At 43.1% G+C, this 13,250-nt stretch overlaps 1 protein-coding gene across 1 annotated transcript in view; it reads left to right on the top strand.

Annotated features, from left to right (window-relative positions):
* The first annotated feature begins 375 nt into the window (after positions 1–375).
* Positions 376–13,250, top strand: part of LOC311244850 (uncharacterized protein) — a 51,176-nt gene continuing 38,301 nt past the window's right edge. Inside the window, exons 1-10 of the mRNA XM_084334533.1 lie at positions 376–1,954; positions 2,053–2,249; positions 2,765–3,050; positions 3,174–3,206; positions 5,782–5,974; positions 7,676–7,851; positions 8,482–8,674; positions 12,066–12,257; positions 12,372–12,547; positions 12,637–12,699. Of these exons, the coding sequence (XP_084190659.1) occupies positions 611–1,954; positions 2,053–2,249; positions 2,765–3,050; positions 3,174–3,206; positions 5,782–5,974; positions 7,676–7,851; positions 8,482–8,674; positions 12,066–12,257; positions 12,372–12,547; positions 12,637–12,699 (2,853 nt within the window). The 5' untranslated portion in view covers positions 376–610. The remainder of the gene's footprint in view (positions 1,955–2,052; positions 2,250–2,764; positions 3,051–3,173; positions 3,207–5,781; positions 5,975–7,675; positions 7,852–8,481; positions 8,675–12,065; positions 12,258–12,371; positions 12,548–12,636; positions 12,700–13,250) is intronic.

Here is a 13,250-nt window from a genome sequence, read left to right on the forward strand (position 1 = left end):
GGCCCCTTTCTGATAACAAACTATCATTACACTGTGACTGGCCCCTTTCTGATAACAAACTATCATTACACTAGCCCCTTTCTGATAACAAACTATCATTACACTAGCCCCTTTCTGATAACAAACTATCATTACACTGGCCCCTTTCTGATAACAATCATTACACTAGCCCCTTTCTGATAACAAACTATCATTACACTGGCCCCTTTCTGATAACAAACTATCATTAGACTAGCCCCTTTCTGATAACAAACTATCATTACACTAGCCCCTTTCTGATAACAAACTACACCCTTTCTGATAACAAACTATCATTACACTAGCCCCTTTCTGATAACAAACTATCATTACACTAGCCCCTTTCTAATAACAAACTATCATTACACTGGCCCCTTTCTGATAACAAACTATCATTACACTAGCCCCTTTCTGATATCAAACTATCATTACACTGGCCCCTTTCTGATAACAAACTATCATTACACTAGCCCCTTTCTGATAACAAACTATCATTACACTAGCCCCTTTCGGTACTGTAGTCACGCCAACATCGTGTTCAGGGGGAGAGCAGCCATTACGTGAGGCTTGTTCCTCCTTCTACGTTGTCACAATGTCAGAGCCTAGATGCAGCAATTGCAAAGTTCCAATAGAAAGAAAACCCAAAGGATTTAACAGACTTTCACTTAAGTCTCTCACCGATCCAGCCACGGCTGCATTAGTTTTTCCAAATTTGTCCCCAAGACAACCAGCCTTTCTATGCCCTAAGTGTGTTCTTCTCCTCAAATCGAAAACGAAACGTAAAGGGAAAAAAAGAGAATTTGTTGAAACCCCCACAAAGGCCCAGGATAGTTCACCAGCAGCGAAGAGAAGACCACTCTCCCCTACAAAGATTGAAACCCCCACAAAGGCCCACGATAGTTCACCAGCAGCTAAAAGAGTAATAATAATAATAAGACCACTCTCCCCTGGAAAGATTGAAACCCCCACAAAGGCCCATGATGGTTCACCAGCAGCTAAAAGACCACTTTCCCCTGGAAAGATTGAAACCCCCACAAAGGCCCATGATGGTTCACCAGCAGCTAAAAGACCACTCTCCCCTGGAAAGATTGAAACCCCCACAAAGGCCCATGATGGTTCACCAGCAGCTAAAAAAGTAATAATAATAATAAGACCACTCTCCCCTACAAAGATTGAAACCCCCACAAAGGCCCATGATGGTTCACCAGCAGCAAAAAGACCACTCTCCCCTGGAAAGATTGAAACCCCCACAAAGGCCCAAGTAAAGTCACAATTAATAACATCAGCTTTATCACCCAAAAATCTACAATCAACAACAAACACATCACCTGCATGCAGCAATTGCAAAGAACCAATAGAAAGAAAAGACAAAGGATATAGAAGACAATCACTTAAGTCTCTCTCTCTCACCTATCGGGCCAGAGCTGCATTAGTTTTTCCAAATTTGTCCCCAACACAACCAGCCTTTCTATGCCCTAATTGTGTTCGCCTCCTATCAGCCAAACATCTACAATCAACAACAAACACATCACCGGCATGCAGCAATTGCAAAGAACCATTTGAAAGAAAAGACGGAGGATATAGAAGACGATCACTTAAGTCTCTCTCTCTCACCGATCCGGCCACGGCTGCATTAGTTTTTCCAAATTTGTCCCCAACACAACCAGCCTTTCTATGCCCTACGTGTGTTAGCCTCCTCAAATCGAAAACGGTAAAACAAGGCGGAAAATTAATTATTAAATTAATTGAAAACAAAAAAAATCCGGCCACATCAATGAAAAAAAAAAAAGGAAGACCACTTGGATCTGGCGCATTTGCCAAGGTTCATGATGCCCTGAAGAAAAGGAATTATCTTCTGGTCATTCGAAATTTAATGTCGCTGATCCCTGGAAAAGCTGCAGTGTACCGATTTTTCAATGAGATGATCAAGGCAGAGGTACCCATTTTGCAATCTCTTAATTAAAATTTAAAAATGTCAATCAATCAATAGCAGTATTTGATCTGCATGACCAAGTGAACAATCGTGACTTTCAGAAGAAGCTGTTGCTGGCCGACGCGGACGGACCTTTTTCCAAGAAGCTGACCATTGAAAACCTGGATGACTTTTCTTGGGAAAAGACCACGGACTGGGTCTCCGAGGTGGCGCCCCTCACAATGGAGTGCATGCTGGCAATGTTTCCGCAGCCCCAGAAAATAAAAGGCCGGCACTTTGTTACTGATGCGCACACGAGGTATGATGACACAATAAGTCAGCTGCTCTTCATTAATAGTGTGAACTATAACACGTTAACTTACACTGCCGTTATTATTACACATAATATGACACTGTTAGTTAGCTGCAACAGCCTTGACTCTGCCCAATATACATCACTCCCCCCACACACAAACACACCCCCTAATCTCCTGTAAATTCATTGTTTACTCTATATGTTATGTTTAGATTTGACATATTTTTACAATTTTAATTCTGCTATTTCCAGTTATGACAAAAAATGACTACGTATATTTTGTAATTGATTTAGCACTTTTTGCACTTCATGTTAGAGGTGGCATCTGATAGTCGGGAGTAAGAATTCCAATGTACCTTGTACGTGTTACATATAGCAAATCAACTCTTGAATCAATGTTTGGCTTTTAGGTATACATTTACTACATTTCTAACTGCTTGTGCAGCTATATCACTATTTGATTTGTTGAAAGTGTGTCTTTGACTTTGTACAATAATGTTATATACTACTCTTCTTAGCGGTCGCAGAAGTATGACGACCGGGGAAGCCACAGCACTTGTGAACAAGAGGATTGGGATGGTTTTGTCGATAACACACTTCACCTGCTCCAGCAAGAGAAACTTTGTTCAATCGGCTCTGGGGTTTGACATGTTGAGACGAGGCTGTTCAGGGAAAACCTTCCTGACTATGAACAGCCTTGGTATCAGCCAGTCCAAAGTGTCTGCTAGAGGACATGTGGACACACTGCCCCTGGAACATGACAGAGAGATGACACTTTGGAAGAATGAGGTAGAACGAGTCAAGGTGAACAAGTTACCTTTTTATTTAATATTTTTTTAAGTGTACTGAACAAAATTACCGTTATAATAATAATTACTGTTCTGTGTTTATTCCACATATTAATAACTTAATAATTTTCATTCTCAGAAAGCACCGATTAAGCGGAGGCGCAACATTCAGGTACTTAACAAATTCTTCCTAGATTACTTTGTGTTGCAACCAAAGATGAACATTTAAAGTGCAAAACTATCCAACAACATTGTCATTCTTTACAAATGTTCACAATTACAGTTGCTCGCTCATGCCAGAGCAGTGACCACGGCAACAAGTTCTTACTATGGGCATACCAGTAATGCTAATGTTGTCACGCCTTTTTAATAATGGAGCTGAAGAAAATGTTTAGTTTACTAAATTCTAGTTTCATAGATGTAACTTTAGTTAGTAATTGCAAGGCTAAAAGCTAACCCTACATGATCATTCCACTAGGGGGGGGGGGGAGCAATTAACATGAAAAAATACTCTAATAATGACATGGCTGGCTGTAAATTACATTTGAATAATGATAAAAATAAATGTTCTTACCTTGTCCATTTAGTTTTCTAAAAAGGCAGACGGACGCACTTTTGCCATAGCCAGTTGGTAAAATGGCAAACACTTGTTTTCCGTCTGCCAAGGCTTTTAAAAAAGGCCATTTGTTTATCTTTTAATGGAAATGGTGACACCTCGTCAATAAGCCTGTCCACATCCATATCTTGTGTTTTTTTGTCTATTTTCGGACAAACTGTATTATTGTATGCTACCTCCCGAACATTTCTTCTCCAGTGAGTATCTCCCAAACACGATGTTGGCGTGACTACAGTACCGAAAGGGGCTACCCAAACACCTGAGCGCATCTTCTGTTTATTGTTGCAATAGGCCTATAGCTTCAGACCAGCAGGGGCCGATAGGGAGCGCTGTGATTGCTGGGCGCACCATCCATGTCACAAATGCAGAAGAAGATAGGCAGCCATTTTGAAGGAAAGCAGTTTTAGCTGAAGTTGACAAGTTTATTAAAATTATTTAAAATGTTTATTAGCAACGCCGAGCTTTCAAACCCTAGTATAAGGGACTGTAGAATCACGAGAGCTTTAGCTCGTCCAACAATGTTGGCGTGACTACAGTACCGGAAGGGGCTATCATTACACCTGGGTAAAACGGAATCCATTCTCTTCACAAGAAAGATGAAATTACCTACCTGGGTTCCATCCTAGAGGCAAATCTTTCCTGTGACAAAATGGCAACCAATGTAATAAAAAAAAGTCAACAAACGAACAACATTTTTGTACAGGATCTCCACTCTGGTGGTAATTAATAATACCTGGCTAACAGGAGCACTCATTCAAGGTTTCTACGACTATGTTTGCACCTCATGGTACCAAACTACCTCAAATGCCCTAAAAACAAGGCTCCAAACATCACAAAACAAACTGGTCGGACTACTGCTTGGCCGTACTCCTAAAACACACCTCACCCCTGCCCATTTTGACAATCTAGGATGGCTTAGAGTAGACGACAGAGTACAGCAATTTGCAATGGGCCTGGTCTACAAAAAGATACACTACACCACAAAGATACCCATGTACTAGGGCTGTCCCCGACTAAGGATTTGGATAGTCGACTATGATTGGCCAAAATTTGCCGTTAGTCGACCATAAAAAAAAATATATATATTTTTTTTTATTAAAATTCCAATTAAATCATTCCATTTGGGCTGTGGGGGTGCTTAATGTCTGAAGGAGTCGACTGAAGGCTTCTTGTCCTCTGCAAAAGCATGCAATTGGTCCACTGATGGATACATCTTGATTTGTCTAGTCTAGTGTGTTCATTAGATGGGTGAAATCCTCTTTCAGTGCCTCTGTGCCTGTTTTCTTAGGCAGTTAGCCTCTGGTATGCGTGCCATTAGCGTTAGCCACGCTTCTAGGCCTCTTTTCTTTTGGAAAGAATGATAAAAAAAATTATAATATTTTTTTTTGTATTCGACTAAGAGGTTGGCAGTCGACTACGGCTCCTTTCGACCGGTTAGTCAACTAATCTACTAATAGGGGTCAGCCCTACCATGTACCTGTCGAAATACTTCCTAAAGGTCAGTGAATTCCACGACCACAACACCAGAGGGAGTTCCACAAATCACGTTCAACCCAGATTCGGCTCAAACAAGGGTCTAAATATGTTTTGCAATTATGCCACAATTATTATTATTATTTTTTTTTTAACCCGTATTTTACCAGGTAGTCACTTGAGATCAAAGATCTCTTTTTCGACCAAGACCTGGCCATAAACTAATGTGAATCCCTACCCTCCTTCAAAACCACTCTCAAAGAGCACCTACGGGTGGCTGCAATTAGAAACTGGCCCCTGTAAAATATTAATTTGTATGTCTCTTGTATGTTATAAATGTCTTGATGAATTGAAAATGGAGGACCCTTATGTAAACAAGACAAAAGTATTTTTCTGGTCTTCATCCTCTTAGCAGTTGTTTGTATTGAGCTGTACTGTATTGTACCCATTCTGCAATCTGTTAATAAAGTTTTCAATCAATATAACGTTAGCTACGTGTTTGCATTGATAGCAAACAGTTGGGCTAACAGTACAGCTTTTGCTCTGACAGACTCACCAACAATCATCGGCATGGGTGTCATTTATAGTAAACATCTACTGTAAGATATTTTCAACCAGTAGCAACCCCTGTTCACTCGTCTCTCTCCCTTCTCTCCAGGAGCTCTCATCCCTGAGGGATGGGGGAAACACCCTCTTCAAGGCGGGCGACATGCAGGGGGCTCTCTGCTGTTACACCAAGGCTCTAAAGCTGAGAATGGCACGCCCAGAACGTGCCATTCTACGTCGCAACCGCTCTGCCTGCTACCTCAAACTGGAGGATTACGCCAAGGCAGAAGCTGACGCCTCCAAAGGTGAGAAAGGGCATACGTGAGGAAATCGGATATTCACATAATGAACATTAGAAAGCGTGTCTAATCTTTAGTTTAGTAGAAGAAGAAGTCTTTATTTGTCATGCAGTTTAACACACACGTGCGAGATGGGTGACACACAGGAACACACATGCATTGGGTCGCTGATGAAATGTCTCTCTGCACTTGACCCATCCCGATGGCCTTCCCCCCCAAGGGCAGCCGGGAGCAGATAGGGGCTGCGGCGTGGGGCCGCGCCTGTGCTGCCTGCTAAGTACACACACACAAAATGCCCTGCTATATATATATATCACATCCCACTGTATTGTTATTTTTATTCTAATTAACAGTTAGTGTCTATACTTGACCACATTTTGCACAGCCCTGGCCCATTTTCTTTTTTATTTAAATATAAATATATATATTCTTTTTCTTTTACTTATATAACTAACTATACTATATTCTATTGTGCTTCTATTTAATTTAGTTGATATCCCATTTTATTTTATTCCACCATTTTATTTTACAGTTGTACAGCCCTGGCCTATTCTTTTTTATTTAAAATATATGTATACCTTTTTTTTCTTTTACTTATATAACTAACTATACTATATTCTATTGTGCTTCTATTTAATTTAGTTTATATCCCATTTTATTTTATTCCACCTTTTTATTTTACAGTTGTACAGCCCTGGCCTATTTTTATTTCATAATTATATTCTATTCTATTGTCCTTCTATTTTAATTTGGTTAATATTTCATCTGATTCTGAAACTGAAAGACAGCGGACTCTCAGAAACTCAGATTCGTTCAATTCGATCGGGTTAGTGATCTCCAGTTAGCCGACCCACCGGAAGCACCTCAGACTCAGATTCGTTCAAAGATTCGGGTTAGCGATCTCCTATTAGTGGACTCGCCGGAAGTGGCTCTGACTCAGGATTCATTCAAAGATGGCGGCTGGGTGGCGCAGCGGACATTGCGCTCGTCACCAACGCAAGAGACACCGGGTTAAAATCCGGCTGGCGGCGTTGCCTCCGGCTTGGGCCGGCCGTCATACTAACTCGATTGGCAGAGTCAGTGGGTGGAAGTCGATGGGTGGTAATCTGGACAGCGACTCCTACAGGTCGGTTGGGGGACGCCTGCACAGCAGAGACAGGAAATAGCGGGGGTAGTGTGAGCCTCCCACACGTTACACCTCGCCAATGAGAGTCTGCGCTGGCAGGTGAAAAGATGTGACAGGCTGCCTCCTCGTGTACCGGAGGGGAATACGTGATGCAAGGCTTCTATCCTCCCTACGACCGACCTGTGGGGGGCATATGCGAGCAACGTTCAAGACAGGGGAGGGGAGAATTGGAAACAGCGAAATTGGGATGGGAGAAAAGTAGAAAAATAAGGAGAAAAAGTGGATAAAAAAAAAAAAAGATTAATTCAAAGATTTGGGTTAGCGATCTCTTGTTGGTTGACCCAACAGAAGCACCACGGACATGTATTATGTAATCTCGTCGTCGCTGAAAATGAAGGAAACCTCTGTGCCTTTCAAGGAGGAGAGGAGTGACTCAAGTGACTCTCATGAACCGGATCACTTCAGTGAGTGACTCACATTAACCCGAATCCTTAAAAAGAACCGGACTTACCACTACTACACCGTACAGACCTGATAGTATAACATGATACAGTAGATGTCTCGTCTGTCTCTCTCTTCAGCTCTCAACACTGACCCAGGGGACTTGAAGGCTCTGTTCCGGAGGGCTCAGGCCTCTCAGAAGTTGGGTCGCCTGGACCAGGCGCTCCTGGACGCCCAGAGGTGCTCCCAGCTGAAGCCTAAACACAAAGCTTTCCAGGATCTCCTGAAGCAGCTGAGATTGCAGCGTAAACACAAGGTGAGGTTTTCTTGGACACTTTGTCTGCTCCACGACGAGTAATTGCAAGGCTAAAAGCTAACCCTACATGGTCATTCCACTAGGGGGGGAAGCAATTAACATGAAAAAATACTCTAATAATGACATGGCTGGCTGTAAATCACATTTGAATAATAATAAAAATAAATGTTCTTACCTTGTCCATTTAGTTTTCTAAAAAGGCAGACGGACGCACTTTTGTCATAGCCAGTTGGTAAAATGGCGGTATCTTCCCAATTGAGCTCAGAGAGACTCTGCAGCACTAACCCGAGGCTCGATTGTTAATATGAATTCAAATCGCCAATAAAATAAAAAACTACAAACAAGCGCTATATAGCGTCAGGGGCACTCGAAGGTCGGCATGAACTAACGACAAAAAGCGTCCGTGGCACTCGATGTGTTAAAATAGTTTAGATTAGTGTATGTTGTTTATGTACAAAAATTACTTCAAAGTAACGTAATAGTTACTTTCTGAAGTAACAAGTTACTTTTATAATTTGTAACTGAGTAAGTAATGTAGTTATTTTTTGGAAGAAGTAACTAGTAACTGTAACTAGTTACTTTTTAAAAGTAACTTGCCCAACACTGCTCGTCTCTTTCCCTTCTCTCCAGAACCACTCATCCCTGAGGGATGAGGGCAACACCCTCTTCAAGGCGGGCGACATGCAGGGGGCTCTCTGCTGTTACACCAAGGCTCTAAAGCTGAGAATGGCACGCCCAGAACGTGCCATTCTACATCGCATCCGCTCTGCCTGCTACCTCAAACTGGAGGATTACGCCAAGGCAGAAGCTGACGCCTCCAAAGGTGAGAAAGGGCATACGTGAGGAAATCGGATATTCAAATAATGAACATTAGAAAGCGTGTCTAATCTTTAGTTTAGTAGAAGAAGAAGTCTTTATTTGTCATGCAGTTTAACACACACGTGCGAGATGGGTGACACACAGGAACACACATGCATTGGGTCGCCGATGAAATGTCTCTCTGCACTTGACCCATCCCGATGGCCTTCCCCCCCAAGGGCAGCCGGGAGCAGATAGGGGCTGCGGTGTGGGGCCGCGCCCCGGGGACCAATGTAAGTGCTCCTGTCCGTCTTCGTCAGGGACGCGACAGCGTTAGCGATCTGTTGTGCATGTTTTTCCATTGGGTTTATCTTATCGGGAGGGGAAACCCTTGCGAGCACAGAGGGGGAGAACATGCAAACTCCACACAGAAAGGCCCCGGAGATACCCCACCTGGGTACCTGGCAACATGGAAACCTGGTCCCCAAGCAGGAATCGAACCCTGGACCCTCTAGCTGTGAGGCGACAGAGTTAACCACTACACCACCGTACTAGTGCTGGGCGGTTCCTGACTCACCCGGGTTAAAGATCCGAATCTTTGTACTGAATCAGGAATCACGAGTCCAAGGTCTCCATTAACCCGGATCCTATGAGTCCTCTGTCTGTCTCTGGCTGGCTGCTGCAGTGCTGCCTGCTAAGTACACACACAAAATGCCCTGCTATATATATATATCACATCCCACTGTATTGTTATTTTAATTCTAATGAACAGTTAGTGTATATACTTAGGTAGGTAGGTAGGTATTTATTTAGACAACAAACATATACAGAGTATTTGCTTCGTCAGGGATAGAAACGAAAAGCCGAGACTTATTTCCATCGTTGTCCCCGGAGTCAAGGATGCTTGATTCATACACACAACCCATTACAGTAATATTTCACAATCATTACATTTGATGGTAATAATGGCACACAATCATTAATTAATACAAACATGCGAATTTGTTGAGACATGTTTAACTAGCCTTGAGACATAAATATGTGTATTCCCGCTGCCATGTTTAGTGCGGAGCACCCTGAGGGGCGGGAGGGAGGAAGGAAAGATTGTCAGATCCACCGTTGCAGAACCGGAAAGGGTGGGGATGGGGGATGACTACAATGCTGTCATAGGGGGGTGGGACTTGGCGATGAGACAGTCACTTTGGCACCTCTCCAGCACTCATACTGCGTACACGTGGGAGGGGGAATTGGGTGTGGGATTGGGGGTGCGGGGGGGGGCACTGCCACTCTTATCTCCTCCAGACACAGCCCGGCCTTGGGAGGCTCCTTCGTCCCCGGTACGCTGTGTACCATCCTCTACTCCCGACTTGTTGACTCCACTCTAGGGATGGGAATCGAAAACCGGTTCCCGTTGGGAGCCGGTTCCTAATTGTCCGATTCCTGGAATCGCATGCCTCCGTGACTATCGATTCCTCTTATCGCTGCCAGGTTTTTCCTACAGTTGCGCATAACGTTAGCGTTAGCATGCAGCCATAGAGCAGACTATTTGATTCCTTAAGGGCTCGAAATTGCCTGGGTTTTGGTGCTCCCGAAATGCTACCGCTGTTTGGCTGTTTCTATGTGCAGTGAAAACTACTTCAATGTTTTAGAACCTAGTCATTGATTTAATTCAGGGTAACCTAAGATTATCCGCGGAGCTAACGCTAGCTAACCAAGCTGATACAGACACACCAATCACGCCACAGAGCGATAACAGCTGACTGGGCTCAGGTAGGGTGGGGGCGAGCGGGGACTCCGGGGAGGGAGCCGTGTGTGTGTGTGTGCGTGCGTGTGTGTGTGTGTGTGGTGTGTGTCTTCTGAAAGAACAGATGACAGAGGAGTCAGGAATAACGACCTGTTCAATGCAACTACAGTTCAATAGATTAAATTAGTTTAAGATATTGAACTGTAGTTTCATTCAACAGGTCGTTATTCAATAGATTAAATTAGTTTAAGAATAAAAATATTCAAAAAATAAATGTATTAGTTTAAGAGAATCTCAAATACATTATTTAGTGTGTAGTTATTTTTTTTGTACAGTTTTTGTATTTTTGTGACATGGGGGCTCAACAATAAATGACAATCAGAAATGTCAAGTTGCATGTTGTTATTCTAACCAGCTTAGTTCTGTTGCATTTCTAATTTATTTATTTAAATTATAAATGTATCAGGGATCAATAAGGGAATCGATAAAGAATCGGATCAATAAGCAGAATCGATAATGGAATCGTATCGATAAAATCGTATCAATTCCCATCCCTACTCCACTCTCTGCAGCAGACAGAGGGGGGAGCGGCATCAGGCAGCAGTGGCCAAAATGCTTCCAAAAATGCCCCAATTTGGTTTAAACACGATTTATCACGTCCTTAATTTCCTGCGTGATCCCCAGCATGGCCTTTGATCTCGATTGTTCGTCAGAGTGGTAGACAGCGAGTCTCTTATAAAGTTCCATCTGGTTGACTTCGATCCTGGCTATCGCCAACACCAAAGGATTTACGTCTCTCCGAATTAAGTTAAAGCAGAACCAGATCCAAATACTGATCGCTCCCATTCCGATCATCATGAATGTGAGGATATACACATCCTCCACATCTTCAATTTCAAGTGGAAAAAGGCAAATTGGATTCCACTTCCCGTAAGTATCAATAGCAAACCCCGATTGGAAACTTCCGAGTGGACAAAGCGGGTCAGCCGTATCCTGCTTCCTCGAAGAAAATATGCGGTCTATTGCTACAAATGACCAGCTTACTAGATCCATATTGTAGTTGAGTAGGGAGTTGAGTTGATTCCGTTGAAAGAGTTAGAGTCGACACGTCAAGACGGCTTCAGGGAGGCAGTGAGCGGCGAAAGACGAGAATCCACACGGCAGCCAGACAGCTTCATGAGGAGGTGAGAAGGCAGCGGTGGGGGTGACCTTGAAGGTCCTGAGAGAGGGAAAGAAATGCGACTGTTCTCTGGGGAGGCTTGGACATAGAGTGACCACATCTTGCACAGCCCTGGCCTATTTTCTTTTTTATTTAAATATATATATATATATATATATATATATATTTTTTTTTTTTTTACTTATATAACTAACTCTCCTATATTCTATTTTGCTTCTATTTAATTTAGTTTATATCCCATTTTATTTATTCCACCTTTTTATTTTACAGTTGTACAGCCCTGGCCTATTTTTATTTCATAATTATATTCTATTCTATTGTCCTTCTATTTTAATTTAGTTAATATTTCATCTGATTCTGAAACGGAAAGACAGCGGACTCTCACCCACAATCATCGGCATGGGTGTCGTACAGTATATAGTAAACATCTACTGTAAGATATTTTCAACCAGTAGCAACCCCTGTTCACTCGTCTCTCTCCCTTCTCTCCAGGACATCTCACCCCGAGGGATGAGGGCAAAACCCTCTTCAGGGCGGGCGACATGCAGGGGGCTCTCTGCTGTTACACCAAGGCTCTAAAGCTGAGTGACAGTCCCCCAGAACGTGCCATTCTACATTGCAACCGCTCGGCCTGCTACCTCAAACTGGAGGATTACGCCAAGGCAGAAGCTGACGCCTCCAAAGGTGAGAAAGGCCATACGTGAGGAAATCAGATATTCAAATAATGAACATTAGAAAGCGTGTCTAATCTTTAGTTCAGTATAATACGGTAGATGTCTCGTCTGTCTCTCTCTTCAGCTCTCGACACTGACCCAGGGGACACGCAGGCTCTGTTCCGGAGGGCTCAGGCCTTCCAGAAGTTGGGTCACCTCGACCAGGCGCTCCTGGACGCCCAGAGGTGCTCCCAGCTGAAGCCTACAAGCAAAGCTTTCCAGGATCTCCTGAAGCAGCTGCGAGTGCAGAGTCAACGGAAGGTGAGGTTTTCTTGGACACTTTATCTGCTCCACGACGAGACTATCTGTTGAAAAAGCTCTTGCTAATCGGCGTGTTTATTTTCCTGTAGTCGGTGGAGCAAAACTCGTTGGTCCTCCTGGACTCGTCTGCAAAAGAATCGGACAGACAAAAGGTAAGAACGCCCGGGACAGGACCAACACTGCTGGGTGACCAGTAGGGCTGTCCCCGACTAAGGATTTGGATAGTCGACTATGATTGGACGAAATTTGCCGTTAGTCGACTATTAGTCGGCCATAAAAAAAAAAAAAAAAGTATAATATATATATATATATATTTGTTGTATCATTCCATTTGGGCTGTGGGGGGTGCTTAATGTCTGAAGGAGTCAACTGAAGGCTTGTCCTCTGCAAAAGCATGCAATTGTTCCACTGATGGATACATCTTGATATTTGTCTAGTCTAATCGACTAATAGGGGTCAGCCCTAGGGACCAGACACGCTCACTCACTCGCATCAAGATTGATCTTTTAATATTTAATGTATTCTGTTTCTCTGAATATATCTGTCCATCACGATCCATTGACCATATTCACACACGGAATCCCACCCTGAGCGTGACATAAGAGCAAAATGGCCATCCTGTGATTATGGTCAATTGCAGCTGTCGGGATATTGCAACAATACTACAACTCTGTACATACATCTGATTAGCACTATTACTCAG

Source organism: Notolepis coatsorum, assembly GCF_963971535.1.
Source record: "Notolepis coatsorum genome assembly, chromosome: 18".
NCBI classification, from domain to species: Eukaryota; Metazoa; Chordata; class Actinopteri; order Aulopiformes; family Paralepididae; genus Notolepis; species Notolepis coatsorum.